This window comes from Salvelinus alpinus, chromosome 35 (genome assembly GCF_045679555.1).
Source record: "Salvelinus alpinus chromosome 35, SLU_Salpinus.1, whole genome shotgun sequence".
NCBI classification, from domain to species: Eukaryota; Metazoa; Chordata; class Actinopteri; order Salmoniformes; family Salmonidae; genus Salvelinus; species Salvelinus alpinus.
Window position 1 is genome coordinate 22,446,346 of NC_092120.1, and position 11,526 is coordinate 22,457,871.

The following is an 11,526-nucleotide window of genomic DNA, read 5'->3' on the forward strand; positions in this document are numbered from 1 at the left end:
TTGGCTTGGCCCTCCCTCACGCATCTTTGGTTCATTGGTTGACACTGCGTGTCTGATTGACAGGAACAACAAGTGAGGCTGTTAGACTGAGCAGACAGTCAGAACGAATGTCAGAACGAATGTTTAGGCCTATTTTATTTATTTTTTCGTTCTTTGAATTAGTTAATTATATCAATTTAAATCTTTTGATTATTCATATCTTTTTTTTTTTTAAATGTTTATAAATAGATTCGGCTTTTTTGATATTCGAGGTCGGCTCCCAACGTTCACCTTCGCATCACTAGTTGATCATAACAGCACTTACAGTTGACCAGAGCAGCTCTAGCAGGGCAGACATTTGATGAATTTACTTGTTGGAAATGAGATTGCATGGCTGTGTGCTCGATTTTATACACCTGTCAGCAACGGGTGTGCCTAAAATAGCCGAATCCACTCATTTGAAGGGGTGTCCACATACTTTTGTATATATTGTGCATATGTTCAACACAACACCAATCATCAAAATGTATCACCGCCCCACCTTACTTTAGAACAGGCTACGTTACAGTTGTATTTAATCATTTATATATTACTGAACGCATAGTGTTGGCTTAATTGAGCTTTTATACAATATAATAATATGTAACTGGAGTAGATTGTGTCCGGAAACAGTAGCTAGTAGGAACTGTCTGTGCACAGCAGTGGTTCCACTCGAACAGTAAGAGAAGGAGTACACCACGGTCACATTGACCTGTAGATACCGAACAGAAATATACATGTAAAAAACAGACAACATGTATTCAAAGAAGTTTGGACGGTTCATCTTAGGGTTTTGTACCCGCTGTTTAACAAGTGTGGTGAATGACACTACAACTTCAGCTCGGACTTCTGTATGTAAACATCACACGCAGTTTCTGGAGCGTCGCTCTCAAATTGGTTTCGCGGTTGTGAGGTATGGTACACTTACATTTTAGTTTGCAGATGTGGTATGAGGGTCTTAGCGATTGCACATGTACTCAGTTTCTCTAACTAACTCCATGCTGACGGAAAATGGTTTCGTTCCAGGTAGTCTTTTTTGCAGCCGTGCTGAGCATCTCAAGAGCGCTGCATGGTTTTTCATCACTAGACTAGAAAGCAAACGGGAATAGAAACTAGTTTTCGTTGCGAAACGTTTTGCTATTGTGTGCACTAATTATTACACCCCGGGGTTGTATTCATAATTGTACGCATTAGCAAATCTGATTATTCCAAATGTTCTCCAGTGTTGTATGGACTGTTTAGTTGAGCTTCTGTGTGTGCCACACATGTGCCCCCTCATTCTAGTTTTATGGCCCTATATAAACAAAAATAGTAAAAAAGTTCAAATGATTGAGTGACAAGTTTGCGCCAAATCTGTATCTCACAATGGACACACACAGCGTGTGTGTGTGGATGTAGTGTTTCTATGGGGGGTGATTCATGACATAATTAAGCCTCGTGAGGCTACTAATACCTCTCACCAAGTCCCCAAACGTCTTCCTAGTGCCATAAAATACTGCCATGAATTAACATGGACTGTCAATGGAGACAAGTTTTTCTAAGGCGTCAAACTGCCGATGCGTTCACATCACGTCACATGTACCATTTCATTTGTCGATTTAGCAAAAATAGGGCTATCACCTCAATACAAAACTTATTAGGCTAGTTGATATCGCAGCCAGCCACCATTACTGTCTAGATATGCCTATTTCTCACCTCGATACAGACACAAGGGCTTCTTTGTTGGAGGTAGTCTTATTCAGAAACAAAAGGTAGCCTAGGTCTCTAGTGGCGCAATCAAAACAACTCGGAAGTCGGCAATCTCTGACTTCCGACTTCAGTGCGTTCAAGACAACTGGGAAATCTGGGGGGACGAGCTCAGACTGGGATTTGTTTTGTTTTGAACGGTCATCCAACTCGGAATTCCAATTCAGAAACTCTGGCATCTTTCGCTGACGTGAAAATCACTGATGTCATGATTTGACCTCGTTTTTCCCCCCACTTCCCAGTTTACCGGATTAACAGACACAATCACTGTCACCATGCAATCCTTAGGCTATACATTTCTGTGAAGATGTCTTATGGTTAAAAGCAGGGTTCAAATTGAGGGGGTATGTAAGGATATAGGCCTAACCCTTGTTATAGAGACGAGCAAAAAGCATATGCTACCACGTTTTCTTAGCCATAGGAAAAGCAACGGTCCAGACTATATAAAGTGATCTAGGCTATAACAATGATTAACTCCACGATTATTTCCGCATAGTCTACTAGCCTATAGATCTTGCTTAGCCTCAACATCACAGGAAAATGTTGGTTTATTAAATGCTCTGCAATTTAGAGCTATGCCTACCGCAAAATACCAAAAAGTTTGAATCGATATGGGTCTATGCATAGACCAAACAGCTTAACAGATAAAAACATTTTATTATTCAGGAGAATCCCATTGAATCAGGCTATTCAATTCAGTGCGGTTGCGTTGTTGCGCATATCCTTAGACTAAACGGAAGCGAAAACACCCCAGCCTGTTCTGATCACAGATCATGATGAAGCCTGAACATTTCAGCTGTTTGTCATTGATTTAGCCCAAAATCGCCTACAGATTTGATACACATGAAGACCTATATTTAATCTGGATTTGACAAACAAAAGCCTGATTAGGATACTTACTCTCCTCCACGTCATATTTGCTACCAATTAGGCTAAATTTATTCCTATTAATTGGCAAAGGCTTAACCATTGCGATTAATGTTATTTACCATCTTGTGCTTTTTATGAATTAACAGGCATCAGGGTAAAAAAATATATAATTTCAATGCCCCCTCCCCACACATCAATGTTACTTACCTTACAGATCACAAAGTCAGACAAATTTCCGTTCCATTCATATGCAAATACATTTGATTCGTACACTGGCTTGTCTGGCTGGCATGTTTTCATTTTAAACAGGCCTCCCCTTATCTACACTGAAATAATATTTGTCCTCTATTATGATTTTTTTTAAACTCATAGCTCATTAGTACACCCTTGTGGTTGATATATATATATATATATATATATATATATATATATATATATATATATATATATATATATTAAACCAGTAACCACTGAGGGGGACATTGGATATGATTGAGTCGGGGGGGGGTGGCAGTAGACTTTTTCTGTCTATGATGGAAAATACTCTACGAAAAGACAAGGAACTTGGCAAGGTGTTTAGCACCATAACCCACAACGCCACATACATGTCACGCAATATTCAAAATTTAAATCATAGGGCTCATGAGTGGAGTGTCCACAGCTGATTCCACTTTGACAAATGTGTTCAGTCAGCACAGAAGAAGCATGCTACTCACTAGGAAAGCTCAGCTAATCCAACTGGCATTAGAGGGGGAAGATTTCGGGGAGAATGGAATGATCGATTACTCAAGGAGTTCCACAGAGCGTCACAGAGGCCGCAACTTCTGAAAAGGTAACAAACGATCTGGCTGGTTGGTTTCAATCAAAATCCTGGTTGTATAGCCAGTGGCGTCATTTCAGAAAATAGGGTTTCGGCTGTCTTTCTGTAGTGTGTAGGGCGCTGTCCATGGTGCTGATAGAGCGCGGCGGAGATTTCTTGCCTACCTGTCACTTCTTTCAGCATTTAATTTGCATTATTTTGGTAAGACATTCACATGGGCTGTTTGTAATGGATGAATTACTCTATCTTGTAGCCTATATTCATGACCAAAATAGCCTTGTTTAAGTGTGTAGGGTACTGTCTATTGTGCTGCTACATTGCAGAGGAGATGGGCTACAGATTTCGAACCAACCTGTCACTTCAAAAGCACTCAAAGGTCTCTGTCTCAGCATTTTAACTTCATGTTTAATTTAGTATAGCATAATATAAGCAGAATTCAATATAATTTCAATGCATGAGCCCCCCCCCCAAAAAAAATAGTTTGCCCTCACTGCTCCCTTAGTCAATTTATCCTGCCGTTGCGCCCGGTGTGTGCACTAACGAATATATGACCCAGCCAATGTGAGCTCTACGCTGTCTGACTGCAACAGAGACGACCTGGGACGTCCCCGATGTCTAATACATGTCAGTATTTGAGTAGCTGATGACAACTGTTTTGCATCTGCAGGTTTCGCGCCGCCTCCAGGACCACTGTGGACCCAAATGAGGTGAAGAGGTTCCAGCTTCTCGCCAACAAGTGGTGGAACGAGCAGGGAGACTTCGCAGCCCTCCACTCAATGAACGACCTCAGGTTGCCTTTCATACGGTGCGCGTGCGTATGCCTCGTGGTTTATTCACCCCCATTATTCACGCCATTGCATATTAAAGATGCCACAATCATCCAGTGTCTTGGGGCTACTTTAGACGTAGAATCTATGTCGGAGACAGTTACAAATTTTCACGGATCCACTGGTACCCGAATACTCGGGTCTGGATTCATAATTCGAAATAATGTCATGGGTCGGCTCTGATATTATTGTCACGGGTCTATGGTATGTGTAATTTGAACTGACTTGTCCGGAAGAGCCCATACAGATCCGAACACAACTGCTGTAGTAGAGAGCGAGAGAGAGAGAGAGCGCAATTTGTTAAATTATGCTAATGCTCTAGCTTTTCACGAGAGTGGAGAGTGGCGCGTGTAGCTTGTTGTTGGCCAATTCTAAATCATTCAAAGCTGCAATTAGCTACAGTCATAGAGCCTCGCTCTGTGTGTGGCAAACGTTAGGAGATATCTAATCAATGGAAGATGTTATTTGTAACTGTAGGATTAGAAAGCCCATGCACTGTGCATGCACTGCAGCCACAGTTAGCCTCGTAACTTTTTATCTTATTTAAGATCTCGTACAACGCTGTGTACTGCTCCCTTCACAGAACAGAGCAAACTGGCTCTAACCAGAATAGAAAGAGGAGTGGGAGGCCCCGGTGCACAACTGAGCCAGAGGACAAGTACATTGGTGTCTAGTTTGAGAAACAGACGCCTCACAAGTCCTCAGCTGGCAGCTTCATTAAATAGTACCCGCAAAACACGAGTCTCAACGTCAACAGCGAAGAGGCGACTCCGGGATGCTGGCCTTCTGTGACCACTGGTCACTCTGACGAAGCTCTAGAGTTTCTCTATGGAGATGAGAGAACCTTCCAGAAGGACAACCATCTCTGCAGCACTCCACCAATCAGGCCTTTATGGTAGTGGCCAGACGTAAGCCACTCCTCAGTAAAACCAAGATTTGAACTCTTTGGTCTGAATGCCAAGGGTCAGGTCTGGAGGAAACCTGGCACTGTCCCTACGGTGAAGCGTGGTGACAGCATCATGCTGTGCGGATGTTTTTCAGCGGCAGGGACTGGGAGACTAGTCAGGATCCAGGGAAAGATGAACAGAGCAAAGTACAGAGAGATCCTTGATGAAAACCTGCTCCAGAGGGCTCAGGACCTCAGACTGGGGCGAAGGTTCACCTTCCAACAGGTCAACGACCCTAAGCACACGGCCAAGACGACGCAGGAGTGGCTTCGGGACAAGTCTCTGAATGTCCTTGAGTGGCCCACAAGAGCTTGGACTTGAACCCGATCTAACATCTCTGGAGAGACCTGAAAATAACTGTGCAGCGACGCTCCCCATCCAACCGGACAGAGCTTGAGAGGATCTGCAGAGAAGAATGGGAGAAACTCCCCAAATACAAGCTTGTAGCGTCATACCCAAGAAGTCTTGAGGCTGTAATCTCTGCCAAAGGTGCTTCAACAAACTACTGAGTAAATGGTCTGAATACTTATGTAAATGTGATCTGTTTTTAATTTCTGACAACCTGTTTTTGCTTTGCCATTATGGGGTATTTTGTGTAGATTGATGAGTAACAATTTAATCAAGTTCAGAATAATGCTGTAACGTATCAAAATGTGCAAAGTCAAGGGGTCTGAATGCACTGTATGGCTCTGGGGATGGGGTGGAAAGAGAGGTTGTGTGTTTTCATAGTGTGACCTCTATTTCAGGGATAATCTGTTGAACGCACATGGCGGGCGGCAGCCAGGGAAACCCCTGGCTGGGCTCAGAATACTGGACGTAGGCTGTGGCGGGGGGCTGCTCACTGAGGTAAAATGTGTGTCTTTTTTGTGTGTGTGTATGAATGAGATAGATATGCAGTCTGATGCTGCTGTGGACAGACTCCTATCCCTCTACGCCTGCTTGGAAATTCCAATTGTTTGAATTGCAGGCTATCAAATCAGATTTAGCTTCACTTTGAATGTAGCCCGTACAGTACAATTCTGCTTGTGATGCAAGCCTTTTCCTTGCTCTACCAGTTGCTAATAATATGTTTAAATGTCAACTACATTCATATTTCTTTTCAATTTGACTGGTCAGGGTTTGGTGGAAAGGACAGTTGGTTGTTTGTGTTTGTTAGTTTTTTGATAACTTTGTTTCCTTGCTCTTATTTGAAGTGAACACATACCAGCAGTTTGGTTTGATTTGAGGAGACAACTTCAGGTCTGATATAGCTCTCTATCACACATACACACAGACAGAGACACACACACAGTCTGTTAGACTTTAGACTGTAGGAGTCTGTCTCAGAGAATCGTGTCGTTAGGGAAATTCCCTTCAGAAGAGATCAGCTGTGGAAGGATGGAGATTGGCTGCGGGTGAGCAGGCAGCGCTACGCTGTAAACACACGTGCCAACGCCATACACACATTTAGCCAGAAGAGGGCGCTGCGTCTCAGGGACTTTCATCGACTCTCCTCATATTCTCTATATCGAAATTGCTCGCAATCTCCACCGGCCACCTCTCCCTCCTCCTCTACCTTCCTTCCAGCACTTCACTCACCAAATAGACTGTTAGTGTTCTTTCAAGGGTCAGGCATTCGTAATTCTATTGTAGAATCCATATGTATAAACTCACTTTCGCTCTCTCTGCCGTGGCGTCATTCTATCACGTCGCTCTAGAGACGGACAGTGTTCTTTTAAGGGCCAAGTATTCCTCGTTTTATTCTGGAATCCATTAGAATCCAATTAGTGCCTTCAGAAAGTATTCACACCCCTTGACTTTTTCAAACATTTTGTGTACAGCATGAGTTTAAAAATGGATTCAATTGAGACTGTGTCACTGATCTACACACAATACCCCATCATGAATTTAGTTTTCATTTTTTACAAATGTATTAAAAATTCAAAGTTGAAATGTCTTTTATGGCAACTAAATAAGTACAGGAGTAAAAATGCACATAACAAGTCACATGATAATTCTCAGACTCTGTGTGCAATAATAGTGTTTAACATGATTTTTGAATGACTACCCCATCCTCTGTACCCCACACGCACACACAATTATCTGTAAGGTCCCTCAGTCGAGACGTGAATTTCAAGCACAGATTCAACCACAGAGACCAGGGAGGATAACCAATGACTCGCAAAGAAGGGCACCCATTGGAAGGGCACCCATTGCACACAGTGTAAATAAATTTAAAAAAGCAGACACTGAATATCCCTTTGAGCATGGTGAAGTGATTAATTACACTTTGGATGGTGTATCAATACACCCAGTCACTACAAAGATACAGGTGTCCTTTCTGACTCAGTTGCCGGAAAGGAATAAAACTGCTCAGGGATTTCACCATGAGGCCAATGATTTTAATGGCTGTGATAGGTGAAAACTGAGGATGGATCAACAACATTGTAGTTACTCCACACTACTAACCTCAATGACGGAGTGAAAAGAAGGAAGCCTGTACAGAATAAAAATATTGCATCCTGTTTGCAATAAGGCACTAAAATAATGCAAAAAAAGAGGGTGAGGAAGAAGAGTAGCAGAAGTGGCAAAGAAATGTACTTTTTGTCCAGAATACAAAGTGTTATGTTTGGGGCAAACACATCACTGAGTACCACTCTTCATATGTTCAAGCATGGTGGCGGCTGCATCATGTTATGGGTATGCTTGTCATCGGCAAAGACTAGGGAGTTATTTAGGATGAAAAGAAATGGAATAGAGCTAAGCACAGGCAAAATCGTAGAGGAAAATCCTGGTTCAGTCTGCTTTCCACCAGACACTGGGAGACACATGTACCTTTCAGCAGGACAATAACCTAAAACACAAGGCAAAATATACACTGGAGTTGCTTACCAAGATGACATTGAATTTCCCTGAGTGGCATAGTTACAGTTTTGGCTTAAATCAGCTTGAAAATCAAAGGCAAGACATGAAAATCGCTGTCTAGCAATAATCAACAACCAACTTGACAGAGCTTGAATCATTTTAAAAAGAATGGGCAAATATTGTACAATCCCGGTATGCAAATCTCCTAAAGACTTACACAAAAACACTCACAGCTGTAATCGCTGCCAAAGGTGATTCTAACATGTATTGACTCAGGGGGTTTAATACTTATTTAATCAAGATATATTAGTGTGTTACAATTTTAAAAAATGTTTATGAAAAGTATCATTTTTATTCCACTTTGACATAACGGGGTATTGTGTGTAGGGATCATTGACACAATTTGACAATTAAATACATTTTAATCCCACTTTGTAACATAACAAAATGTGTAAAAACTTTCTGAAGGCACTGTATGTATAAACTCACTTCCTCTACCCTCCCTCTCTCTCTCCCAACCTCCCAGCCCTTGGGTAGACTGGGGGCAGATGTGCTAGGCATTGACCCGGTGGCAGACAGTATTGGGACAGCGGAGGTACATGCGTGGCATGATCCAGACCTGCGTGGCAATGTGCGTTACCGTGCCAACACTCTGGAGGAGCTCTCTGAAAAGGGGGGGAAGGGAGCGGGGCAGTTTGATGCAGTGGTGGCCTCTGAGGTGGTGGAACATCTGGCTGACCTGGAAACCTTCACACTCTGCTGCAACCAGGTGCTCAAGGTGGGTCATGTGACTCGTCTCACATTTGATGTGTGATGTGGCCGTGTGACTGTACTCTCTGAGAGAACAGTCACTTCATTGAGGTATCTGTGGTGTGTGTGAGTGATTTGTACTATCGACTGTATCTTTTAGGTTGACCTCTGTATCGGTCCGAGGGCCAGATGCCTTCAATTTCCTAGGTCAGTGTGTTGTAGGACAAATGAGTTGAGCGAGCCCAACTCTTCCTAATCTCCTCTAATACCATTGCATCCAGATTCTCACTCTGTCCGGACCAAATCTTTCACCCACTCTTTTAATACCGACCATCCAAAAATATAATTTGCTCTGTACAATGTCATGTTTCAAATAGCTTCGTTGGTTGAGATGTAAACCAGCTCTCATCTCTCCTTGTAACAGTTGTGTGTACAGTCTCTGATGTGTTAGATGAAGCATTCAAAGCCTGTCCCCTTTTACCTGATCTTTCAGTAGTTTTTTTTCTTTTGAATTCTTATCTGTCAAACTTGTGTCGCTGCCACTCAATTGACAACAATAGCGCCACCCGAAGCAACACACATCTGTTGGGTCACATTCATTAGTGTACACAACAACAACAACAAAAAAACATTTTTGCAACGGGAAAAGGAAAACGAGCATTTCTTATTGGACCAGGTACCGGTCCAGGTAGTCTCTTCTGGTTTGGTGCCTAATGAACACAACCCTGGGTTGTAACGGTCTCCCTCCTGTGTGCAGCCAGGAGGCTCCCTCTTCATCACCACCATCAACAAGACCCAGCTGTCGTACGCCCTGGCCATCGTGGCAGCAGAGGAGGTGCTACGCATCGTGCCCAGCGGAACCCATGACTGGGATAAGTTTGTCGGCCCCGTGGAGCTGGAGCGCCTGCTGGAGTCCAGTGAGTCTGCCTGCTCTTCCTTCACATGCTGCTACTCCTCTTCCTCACTCTCCTCTTAGCTCTTTCTACTGTTCCTTTGGTCTTTTACTATTGTGCTGGTGCCTCCTTTTTTTGAAGGCATACTGGTGTCTTTGTTTGGCTCATTCTGTCGTTCTCACTTTCCAATAGGAGGTTGTGTGTGACCCTCTGTCTCTCGCTCTCTTTCTCTAATCCATTCTCTCGCTTTCTGTCTTTTCAATTGTCCCGTTCTCTTATTTCTCATCCTCTCTTTCTCACCCATTCTTTCCCTATCCCTCTCTTTTTCTGTCTGACCTATTGCTCTCTATCTCTACTCCGTCCCAGATGGTTTCCAAGTGGAGTCTATCCGAGGGATGCTGTATAACCCTCTGTCAGGGGCCTGGAGCTGGACAGAGAGCACCAGCATCAACTACGCCCTGCACGCGGTCAAACTCGAGGAGGAACCGAACTCCGACGAGGACGACCCCGAAGACCCCACCGTGGTAGTTGCCCAAGCTAAGGCCAGACGCTGGTACAACTGACTTGGCCGTGGAAGAGCGAGTGGTCATACGTGGTCAGCTGCAGCACAGATCTTCTGATATCTGAAAGGAAAGGCAACGGACCTAAAAAACAAAGCTATTGAAGGTTATAATTCAGTGCTTGACACAAGTGCATGGTGTTTTCTTTCAGCCAGGCCATGATTGTTCTGTGAGTTCAAGCATAATGAGGCACACCCGGTTTGAACAGGATGAACATGTCTACAATGTGTCCAGTGCACTCTAGTCTACCTCCAGTGACACGAGCGCTCGCCCACGAAGCCGCTGGAGTGCGCAACGCTTCTTGCGCAGTAAGGATTTTGAATGTATAAGCCTTCTTATAGATATTCAATATTTCAATATTTCAAGAAAAAGTGAATCTGCAGGAAGCTATAATAAACGGATCATTGAATACGATTTCAGAACTACTATGAATCAGTTGGAAAGTGTTTATGAGGTGCGATGTTTGTTTCAAACTGAACCTTTTGGGAAAAGCAGAGCACACTGATGCAGGCGGGACTGGGTTGGCACCAATTATTTATATATACACTGACTGATAGGCACCTATCATTGTAAAAAATATTTTGGAATCCATAGAAATGCATTTATTAATGACTACATTCATTTTTGCCACATGTATTCTATTACAGACACCTTAATGCATACATTTAAATTGTATTATGTGGGCTGAACATAAAAAATATCTTTAAAAAATATATCTTCCAAGTATCATTTTTTGAGATGACTAATGTTACTGTCCCCACTACAACAACAAAATACTTAAATACATGTAATTTTGTTCTTAACATTTAATCGAAATACTGTAGAATTCCATTCATTCCTATGGAGGACTGCTCCTACCGGGGAGTGCCAATATGACCGACCGTTTGCTTCAAAGCCTATCAATGGCCAATACATAGCATTTTAGCAATCTAGAGTTTATATACATCGTTGGTTGGCACGAGCTCAAGACTGAGGGATACCAGTAATGTAACTGATTTTACATGATATAATCCTTACGAAAGCGCGAACCGTTTTTTCAAGCTAAGTTGTTTCGCAATATTAGGTATGGCCCAAACAATCACAACATAAATCACATTGATCGGATGTATTCTCCAAGATGAATGCCTTTTTACACTTCCCGAAGTTACTGCAGAGTGAGTATAACCGACTATAGCTAAAATAGTCAAAAGCATGCACCTGCTATGCAAGCATATTGTTGAACATGCACCAGTCGTTATAGCACTCGGAAGA

The 11,526-nt window shown here is 42.8% G+C and overlaps 1 protein-coding gene across 2 annotated transcripts; it reads left to right on the top strand.

Moving 5' to 3' along the window:
- Positions 1–493: 493 nt before the first annotated feature.
- LOC139564459 (ubiquinone biosynthesis O-methyltransferase, mitochondrial-like) lies at positions 494–10,718 on the top strand. 2 transcript variants are annotated; one of them, XM_071383997.1, is made up of 6 exons: positions 494–931; positions 4,122–4,259; positions 5,975–6,074; positions 8,599–8,850; positions 9,580–9,739; positions 10,082–10,718. In XM_071383997.1, the coding sequence occupies exons 1-6, from the start codon at positions 774–776 to the stop codon at positions 10,276–10,278; spliced, it is 1,005 nt and encodes a 334-aa protein (XP_071240098.1). In that variant the 5' UTR covers positions 494–773; the 3' UTR covers positions 10,279–10,718. The 2 variants fall into 2 exon arrangements, with proteins under 2 accessions (XP_071240098.1, XP_071240097.1); XM_071383996.1 differs by having other exon boundaries at positions 649–931; positions 4,122–4,265.
- The last annotated feature ends 808 nt before the right edge of the window (positions 10,719–11,526 follow it).

Excerpts from the sequence above, each read along its gene's own strand:
- LOC139564459 (XM_071383996.1), top strand. The coding sequence starts at position 774 with ATGTATTCAAAGAAGTTTGGACGGTTCATCTTAGGGTTTTGTACCCGC. Across the intron at positions 4,266-5,974 it reads TTGCCTTTCATACGGTGCGC|GGATAATCTGTTGAACGCAC; the intron begins GTGCGTATGCCT and ends CCTCTATTTCAG. Across the intron at positions 9,740-10,081 it reads GGAGCGCCTGCTGGAGTCCA|ATGGTTTCCAAGTGGAGTCT; the intron begins GTGAGTCTGCCT and ends ACTCCGTCCCAG.